The 19,736-nt window shown below is 36.3% G+C and overlaps 1 protein-coding gene across 19 annotated transcripts in view; it reads right to left on the minus strand.

Annotated features, from left to right (window-relative positions):
- The window catches only part of PARD3 (par-3 family cell polarity regulator), a 663,820-nt gene that overhangs the window by 290,473 nt on the left and 353,611 nt on the right, over nucleotides 1–19,736 (minus strand). For 18 of the 19 annotated variants that reach the window (XM_059184243.1, XM_059184241.1, XM_059184242.1 and 15 more), the window contains exons 6-7: nucleotides 5,386–5,477; nucleotides 3,065–3,148 (exon numbers count right to left, since the gene is read on the minus strand). In XM_059184243.1, coding sequence (XP_059040226.1) covers nucleotides 3,065–3,148; nucleotides 5,386–5,477 — 176 coding nt within the window. The remainder of the gene's footprint in view (nucleotides 1–3,064; nucleotides 3,149–5,385; nucleotides 5,478–19,736) is intronic. The other variant, XM_059184236.1, reaches the window with a different exon arrangement.

The raw sequence follows: 19,736 nt of genomic DNA on the forward strand, positions 1-19,736 counted from the left end.
GCTTAGGTCATAATCCTGGGGTCATTGGATCAAGCCCCACACCCGGCTCCTTGCTCTGTGGGAGGCCTACTTCTCCCCTCTCCCACTCTCTCTGCTTGTGTTCCCTCTCTCACTCGCTCTCTGTCAAATAAAAAATAAAATAAAATCTAAAAAAAAAAGAAAGAAAGAAAAATTGGGCAGAAGATCTGAGTAGACCTCTTTCCCAAAGAAGATATACAAATAGGCCAACGGGCATATGAAAAGATGCTTGACATCACTAATCATCAGGGAAATGGGAATTAAGACCACAGCAAGATCCCCTTAGCCTTGTCAGAATGACTATTATCAATTTCCCCCTCACACACATACACACTAAAATAACAAGTATTCTTGAGGACGTGGAGAAAAGGAAGCCTTCGTTCACTGTTGGCAGGAATGATTAGTGCCACCACTATGGAAAACAGTACAGAGGTTTCTCAGGAAATTACAAACAGAACTATCAGATAATCCAGCAAATCCACCTCTGGGTATTTATCCAAAGAAAACAAAACACTAACTGTAAAAGATACAGACACCCCATATTCATTACAGCATTGTTTACAATAGCCAAGACATGGAAGCTACTACTTAAGTGTCCATCCCTAGATGACTGGATAAATATGCGGTATATCTACAACAGAATACCACTCAGCCATAAAAAAGGATGAAATCTCGCCATCTGTGATAACATGGATAGACCCTGAAGTTATTAAGCTAAGTGAAATGAGTCAAACAAGGAAAGACAAATAGCACATGATTTCACTTTCATGTGGAATCTCAAACACAAAACAGATGAGCAAACAAAACAAAGCAAAACCAGACTCATAGAAAACAGACTGGTGGCTGCCACAGGAGAGGGAGTTTGGGGGGCGGGTAAACTGGGTGAAGGGGATCAAGAGAAGCAAACTTCCAGTTACAAAATAAATAATTCATGGGGATATAATGTGCAGCATGGGGAATACAGATAATAATATTATTAACTTTGTATGGTGACAGATGGTAACTAGACTTACTACAGTGATCATTTCATAATATATACAAATGTCAAATCACTATGTTGAACATCTGAAACTAATAGAATATTGTACATCAATTATACTTCAATAATAACAAAAAATGAAACACTGGTTCAGAGCTGGTGTATACACAATTAAATCTCATTTGTGAAAAGTTATATCCCACAGGGAGATAAATGTACACTAATATTTGGAAGCTACAATGCATGTGCTTTACCATATCATTTTTCTACTCATGAAATAAAATGAAAAAGGGCTTAACTTTTGAGATCGTTTAAAATTGTATCCTTTAAAGGAAATAAAGGCAAAGGACATTTTTGAAAAAGAACTAAGCATGTTTACATGAAATCACCTTGAAGAAATTTCAATGCTTCTCCAGAGTTTAAAAATAAACAAAGAAGAGAAGAAGGAAAAAAGGGAAAGCAGTCACAGCCCTGTGAATACAATGCCACCTCAAAATTCAAGGTGAATTTCAAAGCTTGTTATAGGACACTAACTGTCAAGTCTCCTACTCCAGCAGAGTTCTAGGTAAATCAAAGTTTCAACTTCCAGACATCTCATAAAGTAGGTGCTTCGCCAACGAAGTGAAACCTGGAGTCATCACCATTAGAAGCGTTTACCAGGAAGTAGTACAATTGCTCAAATACTCAATTTAAAAAATAAAATAATTTAACCACACACTAATCAGTGACAGCCCACCTGTTTTTTACAACATACTAGACACTTCTAATTCACTGGCAATGGTGTAAACTGTGTTTCACATCCTCAGTCCCTGGTCTAAGTCCACTTTCCAGCTTTCCTCTTCCTTCTCCCAGTGTAAAGGAAGTTTAAAAAAATTGTAATAATGGCAACAATAGAAGAAAGAAGGTCGAAATAAGCCAAATAGTTCATAAGTATATTTCACTGGGTAACTACTGAATGGGGCTTTAAGAGAGGATACAAGTAAACCTCAGGCCCTGAACAGCTCATTTCTCCAGGACAAGGATGTGAGCACTTCACGGGTTATTGACAGATGCCCGTCAACCATGAGTCGCAAAATCAATTCACAGTATTTAAAGATATTAAAACAAAAATTTTTAATAAATCCAGTAATACTTTTTTCACAGAACGCAGCACCAGAGTAAAAGTAATTCATACGACATTCGAAGTTTTTAAAGATATGCATTCTACCCACTTAAGCCCCCATGTTGCATCACCACTTCCTCATATCAGAGAAGAATCAATGAAACAAGAAGGGATTGGGAGGGAGACAAACCATAAGTGACTCTTAATCTCACCAAACAAACTGAGGGTTGCTGGGGGGAGGGGGTTTGGGAGAAGTGGGTGGGATTATGACATTGGGGAGGGTATGTGCTTTGGTGAGTGCTGTGAAGTGTGTAAACCTGGTGATTCACAGACCTGTACCCCTGGGGATAAAAATATATGTTTATAAAAAATTAAAAAATTAATTAAAAAAAAGATATGCATTCTAAAAAGTAATGAAGTAATTAATGATACAAAACTCTAACATTTGAGTGTGCAGAGATTGACGAGAAGGAGCCACAGACCACACGATAGGAGATAAATCAATAGCTTATTTAGGTTTCACACATAATCATAAAAATCTTACAAAAATTTAAGAACTAATTAAACCTAAAAATGAATTTTAAATTAATCATTACCTAAGTTACTCAGATCATTTTTATTAGGTAAGTTTTTCCAGAAAACTGCTTTAAGCTCTCCCTTAATTTTGCAAATTCAGCTGGAGTTCTGACTCTAAAGTGTTTCATCAATACACAGTGAAGTAAAATGTTTGCAGGGATGTGTGATGACCAATAACATTATTAGAATAATTTAAATGCTTGATTTCTTCATCAGCGTAAGTGCTTTCTGTGATTATGATGTATACGTCTGAATGAACGAGCAGTTGGCCCCAAATGAAAATGTTCCTATTAAGCATATGCTAAATCAACACCACTCTGTAGATGGGCATAAATGAAGATAAAACACTCAACATTAGGATTCAATTAAAAACCTCCAGGATACGTTACCTGCCGCCTCGAGCACTGAAAGGCACTACATGGATTCCCAGAGGCCCTCCATCGTTGGGGACTCGTACGAGCTTTACCATATCACTGTGAGACAATGATGAATGAGGGAGCATGAACATGTACTGTAAACAAACCAAAACCGAAACAAAACAAAACAAAAAAAACCTGCTACAACACGGACACACGATCAACAACAGAAGAGAACACAACGAAAATCTCACCAAGCGCACACGCATACACGTACACATTCTGGAACATAAGCGTGAGGATGAGAGCGACAGTAAACAGTACATACCTGCACACTAGCCTGACAGCATGGGGAGAGAGCAAGCAGCAGAACAATGACATTAAAATGACACAGAACCCTCTCTCTTGGACCACACTCTTGTATGTGTAATACAAGTATACATTTTGTGAGTCAGATCTCTAGACTTCCACTGAAAACGTTCCATCCCAGTATTTATTTCAAGGACAAGGAAGAGTAAATGAATAAAGGGCTTTTGGCCACACAGCACTTTAAAATTTACAAAGTGCTCCTGCCTAGGTCACATTATCAATCCTTCCAATAGTCCAGTGTGTTTTGTCCCCGTTAGGGACAGGCCAGATGTGATCCAGCGATCCTTCCTGCCCACATTATCCCACAACAATGCAAAGTCTTAAGCTTCCGGAAATGTCCCACAATGCCGGGAATGAAACTCATTCCTCAAAGCCAGTAGATACCTGCTAAAAAATCAAATAATTTCTCTAAGTGTTTGTAACCAAACTTTAAAGTTGTGAAGAGAGATATAAGTAATATGAAGCTACTTCTATTACATAATGGAAGTACTTTACTATTAAGCCTGAGTTTAATGAAAACTGGTTAATTTGGAGAATGTAAATATTCTAATTCTTTTCAATGAGATTTCATTTTCTTCATAGGTTTCTGTGTGTGTATGTGTGTGTGTGTGTTGTGCACAGAAATATAAGCAGGTCTTATCTAACAATCAATTTTTAAAAATAGTATTTCAATTAAATATCTAGTAGAAGCAACCTGGACAACTATGATTACCAATGGATTTGACAACGATCTCAGTTTAGTTCTTACATAAAGGAAATACCAATCCTTCAGTTGTATTTCTTAAATAAAAACCTAAAGTTATCCTAGATACTATTAACTGTCCTCGTTATATAATACAAAGACTAAAAGAAAAATAAAGACAGTGATATCAAACAAATCAAAACAAAATTAAGAATATGTGTATAGATGTAATCACATATGTTAACTAGGAAAAAATTAAAATTCTGCCAAACTGCCAAAATATTTACAGAATACTATTTAAATGAATTAATTTTTGTATTTTCATAGAATTTCACAACTTCTTATTTTAGATACTGTTATGTATCATTTGAATATCTATTCAAGGATTAGTTTATCAAATGAAAATAGTAATGGTAACTTTAATAAATTTATTTTATTCCACATTCTTTCTGAAAAGAAGTAGGACATGGCAAGTACTTCTTAACTTTAATAGAGACTACTGGTTGCTGTCTATCTAAACATCCCCGATTCTAGACCCTGTTTAATCTCACTGAAAAAGCTCCCTTGGAAGACCAAGGAAAGACAGAATTAAGAGTTGAAATGCCGATTATCTAGGTTCCCTCAACTTTACCCAAAGTCAAACAAAACTTCAGAATGATTGCCCTCCCCGGTCTAAACTACCAAGCAAAGAAGTCCTGAGAACACTTTCCACTTAAACATGTCAATACATAAGATAATTGTAAAGTTGTGATAATATAGTAAAGTTTTCCTTGTCCTTTTATACCTAAAGTCACATTTAAATCCCTAACCTATGACTCTAATTCTTCAACAGATATCTTGAGAAAGTCCATTTCTTCAAATCGAAAACATATATACTAAAATGACTAATGCTTACATGCTCAAACTGGCTTTTCAAGCAAAGTATATCTACATTTTTTTTTAACTTAGCAAAGTTGAAGAACAAACAAATGACCAAAACACGGACATAGAAAGCAATTTGAAAACAGTTACAATGCTGTTAACATGACAAACATTTTCAATCAAATACTATTTCGTGTTATCATTTAATAGTATTTGCCAAGGTATGAAACCAGGACAGGTCCATGGGAATTTCCACGCTGTACTTCTTACGTTACGTACTTAACGCAATAGATCAAAGATGCTTTTTGGAAAACAAACCAATGCAAGGCATGTTTTTAACTAAGCACAAACATTCCGCATGCCATATGCTTTTGGAATACTTGTTGCTATCAGTGATGCTACACGTATATTACAAAATTAGTTAAAACCATCCATAACTTACTCCAGAGAAAAGCTGGGTATGTTCTCCAAACCAGTGTCAGCATGTCCAACGGGTTCAACGCGACTGTTATCTTCTTCTGTCCCATCCTCATCCTAGAGACACATAGCACAAAGAAGAGAAGTGTACTCCATGTTAGGTTTACTTCCATCATGTGAAAGGAAACTGGATAAAACTGGAGTTTGGTAGGCATTCTGATCGTGTTAACTAGGTCCTTCCTCTAGGGAGTATCAGTGTTAGTGATAAGGTGGCTATGTGTATATGCCAAGCTGTATTTTAGAGCCACAGTTCCCTGAGTTAGCATATCCAGGAGGTAGACAAGACACCACTGCAATAAGGAAAGAACTTCTACTTACGGGAACTTTATCATTTTTATTTCACTTTTCCATGTATGTTTTCAGGAATAATTATACATTACTATGATGTTATGTTAATAAGTAAATGTACAGGGCACAGGCAATACATGCTTAAAATTTTTACTAACCTCAACAGTTGAGACCATTAGAAACCTTAATGACTACCAAAATCTTCATGTTCTTCCTAAATCAATGCTCCCTCTAAATCAGCTCATCAAAATAAGTGTGCAGGAAGTACCACCCTAGACTCAAATCCTTCATTCCCTGAAATTTCACATAAAGACACCCTAAGCCAGTTGACTGGTTATTTAGAAGTATCTCTGAAGGCATTAAGATCTTAGCCATAAAGAACCACTTGTTTACGTCTATTATGAAGCTTGAAGCATAGGAACAGGCACAAAGAGCAAAATAATCCACCCTCACTTTTGTATCTTTAATGAAGGCAGAATTTTGTAAAATATTATGTTCAACATGTTGTAGAAACCAGGTAAGTACACTGGTCCTGCAAAAGGTGTGTGTGGAATAAATGAGACGGCGCCTAAAAAGAAATGAAATGGCCACTCAACAATATCCCTCATTTTATAACCTTGGTCACTGTCTTTTCATTAAAGAGTTCACAGTTAGGATGGCTTTTCAGGATACTTTGAATAATAATAAATATGAATGACTGATACCAAAGGCCTTTTTAACCAAATTAGAATATTTAGCAAAGACTTGAAATCTCTAATCATAGTTGCTCAGAGGCTCAGCGTCTTTATCTTGGATCCTTTAGTGCCTGGTACCCAGCAGATAGTCCATATATTTTGCTAATAAAAACAAAATCATCCCGAGAAATCTTTGGGGTAATAAGTTTCCAAATACACATAAATAAAATTTATTTAATCTGTTTCTTGGAAGTTTATACATACAACTTATATAAGCATATAATGTGTTAGGTCCATCCCTTTCTACTATATAAATTTAGTAACAGGGATTTTCTATGTGAATTTATTAAACTGCAGAAAAGAAAAGTTTTAAAACTTTTAAAGAAAAAGTCTTCTTTAAAAAAGAAAAAAATATTTTAAAGATTTTATTTATTTGACAGAGAGAGACAGTGAAAGCAGGAACCCAAGCAGGGGTAGTGGGAGAGGGAGAAGAGGGCTGCCCCCACTGAGCAGGGAGCCTGACTAGGACTTGATCCCAGGACCCTGGGATCACGACCTGAGCCAAAGGCAGATGCTTAACAACTGAGCCACCCAGGCACCCCTAAGAAGAAAAATTTTGTATTTTTAATCATGTATTTGAGAGACTCATAGCAGAAATTTATATGCCATCAACAAAGTCATCAATCAACAAAATGATAAGCAAAGATCGTAGGTTCAGCGCACTGTTAAAGCAGTATTTTACATTCTTCAAGCAGTATTAAGCCAACACAGAGCAACTGGTAACACCCAACTGACAATACCTCTGAGAATCCACCAAAATAAGAAGGTGAATGCACCAAGTTTTTCTATGAGTTGTAGATAGGTTCCATGTGTCTTCAATAGCGGTGCAGTGCATGAAGTGAAGGTACTTGAAGACTGATGATCCTATGATTTAAGAGGCTCTAATATGCACTTCTTAGTCATCTATCTCTTTTAAGCACAAGCACACAATACATTTCAAAGGTTAACCAGCATCTTGAACCTGCCTAAGAACCACACTTTAAATGTAAACAAGAACTCCTAAAATTATGCTTTTCCATTGGCAGTGGGGGTAGGGAGGAGAGCCAAAGAGATTGTTTATAAATCAGATGGAAAACATAAAAATAATCTTTCAAGTTAAAAACATTTCAGTTCAGGATTCATTAATAATTTAAGCACCACTGAAATGCCACCATGATATATTACCAGCAAAACACCTAAGTTATACTACGAAACAGCCACATAAATGAAATGCCTCATACTACAGTGATAAAAGAGTAACTGATAATTTACACATTCATTGTTCCCACAGTGGCCATTATCAGGCCCCCGAGAGCATGTAGAATATTATTTCATGCAGCTGCATATGGTGTTCAGTTTAAATCGCAACATTCACTGCCCTGAGGCGGAGATGCAATTGCTGTGGGAACCACAACTGAAAATTTCCCAACTTTTGGATGGGTAAATATCAACTCCTGTGTCACTTTACTTTGTTGTTTTGTACTTTTAAAAAGCTGTGACTGAACCTGGTAGCTTTTAGCACAAGTTATATACTGAATTCCATTATAGACACGGAAAATGGAACTTGGCTTTTATGTCAAATCAATAACAAAGGCCTAAAATACTAATTTAAACTATACACTGTTAAAAACTTCCAGATGAGAAAATACACTTTTTAAAATATATATATTTTATTTATTTACTTGACAGAGAGAGATCACAAGTAGGCAGAGAGAGAGGGGGAAGCAGGCTCGCCGCTGAGCAGAGAGCCCAATGTGGGGCTGAATCCCAGGACCCTGGGAACATGACCTGAGCCGAAGGCAGAACCTTTAACCCACTGAGCCACCTAGGCACCCTAGAAAACACACTTTTTAATCTTTTCCCTTCTCTCCATTTTATAGCATTTTATAGGAGAGCTCGGGTTCAAGAATCAAATGGCCTTGGGTGTGAGTACCAACTCTACCATTTGCCAATTTTATATCCTTAGGCAAGTTATATACCCCTTCTATTTCTATCCCTTCTTTTGTAAAATACAAACAATAAAAACATCTTCCTAGGACTACTGAGAAGGATAAGGTAACCTGTAAAACAAGTATAACATGGTGCCTGACACATAGTAATTGCCCAGTAAATGCTAGCTGGTACTGAAAAGAGAAATACATGACATATGAAACATACTGCAAATAAACGATTTACGGTAGTGTTACACCATTATATTTTAAGAGAATACATTCATCCTTTCATACTTTGTGCCTTACGAGACAACTTAATATTAAGCATTTGCCCACCTACTAATATTAAGCATATTATCTACTCAAACATAAAATCTACATTTTAGAAACCTTCAAAAAACCTGATATTTGTTGTGCTTTGCTATATACAAAGTACCTTCATTGTAAAATGTCTTTGAAATGAGAATCCTCATTAAAAAGTGCAAACAACTAAATGCTGTATACAGTCAAATACATGGCACGAGGATGAAAACACTATGGGTTACTGGTCGAGGAAATTTTCAGAGGAGAAAGAAATGTCAAGAACGATGCCTGGGTGGCTCAGTCTGTTAAGCATCTGCCCTTGGCTCAAGTCAGGATCAGAGACCTGACACAGAGTCCAGTATCTGGCTCCTCGCTCCGTGGGGAGCCTGCTTTTCCCTCTGCCTGCAGCTCCCCCTGCTTGTGCACTCATGTGCTCTCTTTCTCTCTGACAAATAAATAAAATCTTTAAAAAAAACAACTTTGAAGAACCTATGATTTTATCCCAAACTTAGCCTGCACAGTTCCATGGATGTTAGAGGAAAAAAACGAGACCCCTAGGTCAGAGACAAAGGACTGTTTACTACAGCAATAGCCAAAGTATCATTCTTGGCTTCGCACATTTCTCCAGCTAAAATTCTTACAAAGTAAGGAACGCTGGTGCACACAGAATAAATCTGAGCTGAGGGAACCCAAATACCTTACATAGGCAAAAGTGTGTCTGCCCACTGCTATGGCAGGACACACTATATCTATCTTCCAAGGCTGTTTGCTGTACATACATCCTTGCAGGGATAGTCTACAACAAAGGCTTCCGCTCACAAGGCATAAAAAAATGGAAGAGAACAATGGAGAATTATCTCTCAACAACAGTGCTTAATCTAAGCACTGCCAAATGGTAGCATTTGTATGACTGCTAGCAAATGAAGACTAGAAGTATCAGTAACAAAATGCTCTATCATAACCATGCCTTTTAAAGTAACATTAAATTCTACTAGAGTCATACCTTCTATATTAAACCAAATTTTTCAGTGGGGATTTCTATGTTCAACCAACCAACCAAAGAAAAATCAAGTATGAAAGCTGAAAAAAAAATCTTTAGATAGGCAAAGTCTTCACTTCTCATGAATCTTTTCATATTAAGCTATTTTTGGATGTGCTCCCGCAAAATCCAAGAAATTCAATAAAGCAATGGACAGAACCCAAGGAAAGTCCTAGAATAAGGTGAAAAGAAAGCTCAGAGAAGCAGCAGCCAAGTCAGATTAGAACAACAGAACAGAGGAGTCTGGAAAATCTATCTCCCTGAGAAAAAAAGAAAGTAATAACTGGTCTGATATTTTTGAACATTTGGGAAATATTTTGACATACCTGTTGGAGCATGTAGGGGAAAGTTTCAGAAATACACAGATAAAACAGAATAGATTTTTAAAAGGTCAAAGCAATTGACTCCAGGAACAGCAAAGGAAAATGTGTAAGGGGAAAAAAAAGTTAATCAGAGTGCCTACCTGGTCACGCAGTGAGCCACAAACCGCCATCTAATGTGGCACAGGCTACGGATTTCACTTAGACTTCGGATGTGATAAGAGCAAAGAGATGGGAACATGGCAAGTAAAAAAGGCAGAAAAGAAAAAACCTTCATCTTCCACAGTGGCAAGTCAACAGATATCAATAACCAGTAACCAGGAATGAGCAACCCAACATTTTATTTAGAAACATGGAAGTAAGTACCAGAATAAATATATCCATAAACAGTCCCTCTGAGGAGAGGGACTGGGACAATCAGGAGGAGCAGAACAGAGTGCTCATTTTTTTTTCATTAAAAGCCATCCAGTAGTATTTTTATTCTGACTACATATTTGAAATTCCCGAAGGACCTAAGACTGGAAACCCAACCTGCCAGCAAGGCAGGATCCTTGGAAGAAGCAGGCTGTATAACTGTCCCAGAGCGATTCCTGGGTGTCCCAGCTCAGGTGCAGGAAAGGACTCACATCAGCAGGCTACGAGAGCTCCTCTGGCTTCAAAGCCTCCCTCACACCTCACAGAAGCAGGCACCTCAAAACACCACAGGCAGAGCTGCTTGTCACATACTTCGTTTTTTGAGCCCACATGCAATTTACTAATCAGAGGTCACTTGTACCATACAAATATAGTGGATGGAAGCTTTTAATCAGGTTTTCAGAAAAAGAGAGCCAAAAAATAACCAAAGCTTAAACTCTCATGCAGAAGAGAGGAAAGATTTTGTTAACCCTTTGTTTACCATATTATATGGATCTAAGTAAGTTTTTAAAAAGATGGAAGAATTCTAGTCAAAGGTGAGAAAAAGAGTAAGAGAAAATGAGTAGATGATAAGCTTGGGTGAGACGATGAGTTTTAGATCAGGTTAGAAATGTGTATTAGACAAGTAGGGATAAAGACATTGAATTTATTTGTTCTTTGCTTCTAGGAAAAAGTAATCTTATTCTCCTCCATAATATGAATACTATCAAGGCTAACCCTCAACTTAAAAAGCCCTTACAGAACCAAGGGATGACACATTCTGAAATCACATGTACTCACATGACCTGCTTAAGAAAACTAAATTTGGCTAAACTCCTAATTACCTTTCTAATTTCAAAACTTACCTAGTTATATTTTTTCTTGCTTGAGTAATGAATATGTTCTCTATAGTCACAGATTTTAAAATATATATATACATATATATATATGTATATATATATATCCAAAAACATAAGTAGGTATCATTGCAAAGAAGAAAAGGATCTGTAATTAGAACACTTAAAAATTGAATGCTGCCTCTATCAATCACCATATGAAATAAGAGGACAAATCTGTAACTGGTTTCCTTATAAAAGCAAGGAAATGAAAAGCACACATTCTGCTTTATAGGAACACAATAAAACTTTATCTAGAAACCAACCACCTGTACATCTATATTTAAACTCTAAGCTTCAAGGAATTAAATACTGTGAAGTTATTACTTGAAAAAATGCCTATAATGTTAAGAAATAATTTATCATTTTAAAAACATTTTATAAAAAATTAGTTGTTTGCCTCCTTAAAATTTCCTACACACCTATCTTTGATCTTTATGTTTAGGAAATGCAAAAGGAAGTGAAAGTTCTGATGGTATCCTGTTAAATTTACGATATTTTTCAAGTGTTTTCATTATTCTTAACAATAAAATAATTTTAATGGTTCAATTATATTGCTACAAAAATGCTTAAGTAAAAGTCTTTTTCACACTTTTTAGAGTACCTCCAAGACCTTCCAAACTTAATGAGAAACATGTTAACTACTAATGAGCTACACCATCTCCCCCAAAAAATATTTATTTGGATGTTCACAGCATGAATTAAATCACTTTTGGGGGGGATCACATTCAGAGAAAAATAATTCCAAGGGGAATCTCTTTCCATATCCCCTAAGTATCACAAACAGGATTCCAGAAGGCTTTTCTGTTAATGTTGCCACGACTTGATTAATTGGCCCAATCACCAGGGAAAAGTAAGTTCCCATCACACGTGGAAAACAATTGAAAACATCTAGGGGAGGGGGCCTTCTCAACTGAGAATGGTAAATGTATAGCAGCAACCTTCTAAACAAGTAAAATCAGGAAATGTGTAATATAATTTTACTTCATGGTCTTTATATTCTGCTTGAGTAAAAACATTTATGAAAAAAAACCTAATTCAAATCCTTGAAGGATAGACAATACTAGATAATAAGACCTCTTAAAAGTATTTTCTTGTACTGTATTGGGAAATTAATAACCGTTATACTTTTAAATGCAGTGCAGTTCATTATAACATGAATTGAACACCACAGAACCCAGAGCTCAACACCAAATAACTGGGGCTTATATTAGGAATGATTCAGTACTTGTGATGTAGAATATTAAATGTGAGCTTCATCCCCCCAACAGGATTCCAAACATTCCCAGCTCAAGCTAATACTGATCAAATGGAATGGCAAACACAGTATTTAACACAGCCCATGAAATTTTCATTTACCACAGAAATGAAACATTTCCTGTCTTGGAACATACACAACATGACTCCACACAACCCAAGGCAAGAGAAGAGTCTTTAGAAGGAGAACAGATGGTGCTGATTTATGAACGCTATCTCACTACAGAGAACAACAAAAAGTATGTATCTTTGCACCTGTTACATGCAGAGTGGAATCTCAAAATTAAGTTCCAAAATGTAAGTTGGTTCCTCATAATTATTAGAATTTCAGGGCATGGAGGAATCATACCGGAAGACATCTGGTCCAAGATCCAATCATATACTAGAATCTCTTCCTTCACTTAATTCTTCCATTTTTTCCTGTGCCCCCATGATACATAAAAGAAGCTTTACATATTAATCCTTACTAAGAACACTGAATTCAGTAACTAATCCTGCATCTCACCCGGCATCAGCTGCCTCACTCCTACCCATATTTATGCCAAACACATGACCAAAGTATCTATCACCACTTTGAAAATACTGAAGCCATGCTTCACATGAGGTGTCCAGTCCCCCCACCACACACGAATGGCCAGGCAGCCTTATCAATCTGGTTTCATAGGGGCCTTGAGTATGAGAATAACACCCAATTGTTTTCTTTTGAACATTCCTAATTTATGGATTTATGGATTGTTGAAATATATGGATTTTTTCATCTGACCATTCTGCCTTTCTAATAACTTTCTAGACCTTATCGAGGTGATATTTTAAAATGTTTTATTTTGGGGACGCCTGGGTGGCTCAGTTGGTTAAGCAGCTGCCTTCGGCTCAGGTCATGATCCCAGTGTCCTGGGATCGACTCCCACATCAGGCTCCTTGCTCAGCAGGGAGCCTGCTTCTCCCTCAGCCACTGCCTGCCATTCTGTCTGCCTGTGCTCGCTCTCTCTCCCTCTCTCTCTGAAGAATAAATAAAATCCTTAAAAATAAATAAATAAATAAATAAATAAATAAATAAAATGTTTTATTTTGGGGGTGAAGTAAATAATACCTGGGTAAGTAAAAAAGAAATCTTATTCAGTGGTACATTAAAATACCATATGTTTAAAAATATTTACACACAACTATTTTCAGTCAAAAAACATTTTCTCCTTGGCTTAAAAATGGTTTCAAAATTAATATTTGATAGGAACTAAAATAATTTAAAAATGAACTTTCATTTAGATCAATAAACAAAAAATTGAAACAAATATTTCTTGCCAGTGATCAGTGCAAATCACTTCTTAAAGAGGCAAGAGACCTGCAAATTTTATAATATATAACAAAAATAAAAATGATAATTGCTAATATATATACTGAAGACCTACGATGTGCCATTTAGTAGAGAATCTACTGCTTTTGTCTTCGATACAACCTCAGTTTAATCCTCAGCACAACCCTTAAGCATATTTTAATAAACAAAACAACAGAATTTTATTTTAAAGATTTATTTTATTCTAGAGAGTGCATAAGTATGCAAGAAGGGGGAGGGGTAGCAGGAGAGAAAGAGAGAGAATCTCAAGCAAACTTGGCACGAAGTGCAGAGCCCTACACGGGGCTTGACCACAGGACCCTGAGACCCAGGATCCTGACCTGAGGCAAAATCAAGAGTCAGACACTTAAGCAACTGAGCCACCCAGGTGCCCCAAAACATATGAGATTTTTAATGAATTATGTGTTAAACTTTTTTCCAAACATAATTTAGCAACATAACCACATGACAAGTTCCCAGTGATGGATTCACAATGCGATTTGGATAACAGAGGTGTGCTGCTGACACACAAAGTATTTGTCAATAAGGTTTACTAAACGCTGTATGAGATATTATGTCTAGAAATGTACTGGGCATGCCCAGATGTGCAGCGGTGCACTGAACGATAGAGCTGGGCACAAGACCCACCTCAGCCATGTCACCACGCCCTACATTCCTAATCCAAAGAAAGGAAATAAGATGATCTGTCTGGGAAGCTATGATGGACTCAAGGATACCACTACATGCAAAGTGCCTTACATATAAAAGTAAAGTTTTTAGAGAAAAGAGAAAGAACCAATTTTACTACACATCTAAAACACAACACAAACTGCATATACACTCTGTCATTTAATCCTCACAACAAAGTGGGAATTCTCATCATGAGAAATAAAGCTTAGAAAAGATTTCACTGTTCCCTGCAGTGGTTGAGCTGGGATTTTGAAAACAGCATCAAAAAGGCCCATGGTCTTGAGTTTTGCCATATTTTTACTCAAGGAAGAGTGACCAAACCTAGTAAGTAATGCATGTGATCCTAGTCAACTAGTGAGTGTGAGAGCCAGGATGTGTGAAAAGAGAAAATAATAATAAAACTTATGTTGGAGAAAAACTTAAATTCTTTTTTTTTTTTTTTTTTTTTTTTTTTTTTTTTTCATGAAGGTTTTTGTCTATATTTTCTTTTAGGAGATTTATCGTTTCAGATCTTTTGGTAAGTTTTTTTTTTTTTTTTTTTTTTTTTTTTTTTTTTTTATTTTTTATTTTTTATAAACATATATTTTTTATATACATATATTTTTATCCCCAGGTCTGTGAATCACCAGGTTTACACACTTCACAGCACTCACCAAATCACATACCCTCCCCAATGTCCATAATCCCACCCCCTTCTCCCCAACCCCCTCCCCCCGGCAACCCTCAGTTTGTTTTGTGAGATTAAGAGTCACTTATGGTTTGTCTCCCTCCCAATCCCATCTTGTTTCAACATGGATGGAACTAGAGCGTATCATGCTTAGCGAAATAAGTCAAGCAGAGAAAGACAACTATCATATGATCTCCCTGATATGAGGAAGTGGTGATGCAACATGGAGGCTTAAGTGGGTAGAAGAATAAATGAAAAAAACTTAAATTCTGAACAGATAATAAATGAACTTTCATATGGAGTGAGACTTACTATTAAAATGGAGGTGGGGCTGTCATTTTAAGAGAAACATAGAAAGAATAAACATCAGGAAATTTAACTTGTGGTTATATTTGGGTGGCAAGATTACAAAGTGATTTTTATTGTGTCTTTATAGAAATAAGTATTTTTACCATGAGCATAAAATCTTCTTACAATAAAGGCTATTTTTATTGATTTTTTAAAACCTTACCATACTTTTATAAACTATTTTTATTACATAATATCACTGTATTATAATTTCTCTGAAAAGTGACTTTGCAAAGAATCAAGGGCTTAAAAATCAAACAGAACATTATAAAGAGGTACAAACATGGGATTATTCATTGATATGTATCATATTTAAGCCGTCTTAAAAACCAAGCAGAGATTTTTAAAAACCATTTTTGGGGTGTAGCACTCCAAATGGGAGAAAAGATTAAGATGAGAAAAAGACTTAACATGCCATATAAAATAAATTAAATAATTAGGAGAAATTTCAATTAAACAGAATCAATGGAGTTAGTGAGGAAGAGTCACAGTAAGGCAAGTTCATCACTGGGTCCTGTGGTCCACAAACACCTAAGAGGACTTTCCATAGGGACCATAGGGACCAACATATATATTTTTTATCCTGCTTTCCTAGATGATAAACACATATTTCACCATTAATAATTTTGAAGGGCTTACTAAGAAAACATATAACAGTCCCCAAAGTTTTGTATTATTTTCAATTACTAGTAAGCAAGTAAAGAGTAACACATGGGTCCTGTAACAAAATCCACACAGGTAAACATGCATTAGAATGTGTACCGGTTTATTACTTCCCACTGCAGTATTATAATTTCACAAATGAAATGTAGTCATTAAGTTACTTGAAACCAATAAATAGCTTAAATAAAGTAAGTGCTTTCACTCAATTTTCTAGTTGAATTCAATGAAGCAAAAACTAGTCAGTAGATTTCCTAGGGATTGAGAGAATGTATTCTCTTGAACAAAACGAAACCGCTTATATGTTTGACACAAAGTACATAGCAATGATGGTAAGTCTGAATGCTCAATTTTAGATCATGGTTCAACAGCTTATAATAGCATTAGAAATTAACATTAATAAAACTAATTAGCTATGCATTACTGCACTGTCTCTAATACCCAGAATGTGATAAAAATGCCAAACAAAAATTAAGATATTAAAGAAATACACTCATCTAAAGTATAAGACATGTGCTGTATTTGGTATAGCACTTCATTCTGTTGGTTAGAAACATGGATTCTGCAGGATCCCGACAAATTATATAACTTCTCTGTGCCTCAGTTACTCACAGGCTGGGAAGAGTACTGTCTACTGAATTTCTATGAGAATCACAGGAGTTCATTAATGCCGATTATCTGGAACACTGCCTTGTGATGATTAAGTACTAAGACTTCCCTGTTCATAAGTAAAACTAAATCTTGATTTATAAAATATCATTTGATTTTAAAAATAAATCTGTCTTCTATCCTATACAAAAGTGGGTTGTAATGATTGAAGTACATCATGCGCTCCAAGAAAACAACGCACTGATTGAGATGAGTCCCAGCTTTTCCACCTTACGTTTGGTATTTCTTTCTAGTGTTTTGAAATCTTACACGTGTTCTTTGCTTACATAGGAATCGCAATAAAATATGAATGTTTCACCTGAAGTATTTTATTTCAAATTGTACAGAAAACATTTTCAAAAGATTTCATTTCTATCAAGTCACTCATCACAGGATACTTTTCAACTCCAGTCATCACAGGTTTCTAAATAAAAACATTTCAATATTTAGGATTATGTTCTTTGAAAGCAGTCTAAAACAGAATGCTTCAAATGACATGATCATTTTAAAGAGCTTAGTGCTCACTTATTTTCTGAAAAGACCAAATCAATAGATATTTCTACCAGACTGATATTAAGCTGTCCATTTCACAACTTTTATGGTCTGCACTGGAAGACAATTCTCCTTCAACTCTGGCATACCTGTAAGTCTTGAGAATATAGGTAGTATCTCCCTCCCAAGGGCGGTACCATAACCTCTATAACATAATCCACACAGCATGAAGATCTTATATCTGGGCCAGTGGTGACATTTCCACGGGTTTGGGGATAAGAGGAACTGATCCAAATATGCTGATGCTCACGCTGCTGGCTCTGCTAACAGTAACAAAATCTTTCATCTCTGATCCAGGACACTCATCCTCCATCACCATCCATGCAACTGTAGCAGGCTAACTAGGTAGCTTGTAAACAGGGTAAAATTTTATCCCTTTTCAATTCCTGACTGGCTACTCCAATACACACACATACACACACACGCCCCTTAGTTAATCTGATCAACAAGAAGCCTTGCTGTCATTCTAGTTCGAATTCAGTATTACTAACGAGACTGAATATATCACCATTTTTGTGAAACACTCACACAGGCTCTCTGTAGATTTGCTATTCATTTCAATCATTTATTTATCAGGAGCTTATCTTTTCCAAGAATTTTAACAAAATCTTTATAGACTAGTAATATTACTCCTTTAGATGTCATCTAGACGACCGACTTACGGTTCGTGTTCACTTCATGTGAAACGAAGTGGTGATACAAAGGAACAGTACTTTTCAACAGCGATTTTCTCCTTTCACTGCTTTCCCTCTGCCTTTCATAAGGACCTATACTTCACTTCCCTTCACCTTTCCTCTTACCCATGTCCCAAAACAAATCAACCCTCCGCTTGAAGGTGTAGCCTTCAGAAATATTTCCAAGCAAAAAAACGGTCTAGAGGAAAAGATCTGTTTAGGAGCGGTGACTGCCTAGGATGTCCATTTCAACACATTCACTTATTACTAAAATTTCTTGAATCAGAGAAATGAATTAAATGCTGGGAGATCATTTCATTAGATTTAATAACCATATCATTTGCTTTTGATTACACAATTTGATCCAATTATATCAGTACTTTTGGTTTCCTCAGGTTGTTCCCTTGGGATATAATTAAATTCGGAATTCATGATTTGCAAATGGACTAAAAAACTTCAGCTCATTTTATATGAAAGACGGCCTTATCAATATTTACCAGAAAGAGATGCCTTCAGAAAAAAGAGCCTCATTACAATTTTTAGTATAAAATGATGGAAAAAATGATTATGTAGGACAAGTAAAAAATATAAAACACAACTGACACAACTTTCAGTTAACAAAAATAAAAGGTTTGAAATATTTATTTAGGTCACACTCAGGGATAGAAACTGTTTTATGTTTTACTCTTGGAACATTCTGGTAAAAGAGGATCAAGTTGTCCACTGACCTGTGCTCCAAATGATAGAGCAGGTTGATCTGGGCTACTCACAATAGGAATGTTCCCTCTGAAAAAAGTTCATCAGTTTCCATTAGTAGGAAACAGACTTTGTAACTAACAACAGATTAAAATAAATTCTAAAACATTCGACAGTAAGTGTCTTTCTAAAAGCCACAACGTCTATCCATTTAATACCAGGACTCTAGAGCGCAGACATGTGTATGCCCCTGAACAATGTGCAGCAGCTTCAGACAAAGACGAAGAACAGGGAAGTGCATTCAGAAGCCTTTCACACTTTTCCTGTAAAGTCAGCTCAGCCTTTGTTATTCAGATTAGCTTTTCAAGGGCCAGAGATACCTTTCTCCCCCCTTATTTGAGAAATCTTTTGAATACCAAATACTATTTCCTATTCAAAACCCTGAATCTGTCATTAGGCAATTTCTAAAATAAGTCTCATGGCTCTTCCATCCTGATTCTTCCTTCTCTCTGCAATCCCTGGCTGCCTGATTCCAGGATCTGTATCAGCAGGCTCCATTTCTCTGGCTCCGGCCAAGTCTTGGCCTTAAAATGTGAAACCCACTCCTCATCTGGCCACACCCCTTTGTCTCTGTTCTCCATCACTGTGAAAATCACCTTTACATATGAGAATTCTTTGTAAAAACCGAATTACAGGGGACTGGCGGGGGGGGGGGGGGGAGAGCTAGAAGTATCCTTTAGGGTAGGCCGTCAGATATTAATATAATTTCATTCTTTCTTTAAAGATTTTACTTATTTGACAGAGATCACAAGTAGGCAGAGAGAGAAGGGGGGGAAGCAGGCTCCCAGCAGAGCAGAGAGCCCGATTTGGGGCTGGATCCCATGTCCCTGAGATCATGACCTGAGCCAAAA

This window comes from Mustela lutreola, chromosome 8 (genome assembly GCF_030435805.1).
Source record: "Mustela lutreola isolate mMusLut2 chromosome 8, mMusLut2.pri, whole genome shotgun sequence".
In the NCBI taxonomy this organism is placed as follows: domain Eukaryota; kingdom Metazoa; phylum Chordata; class Mammalia; order Carnivora; family Mustelidae; genus Mustela; species Mustela lutreola.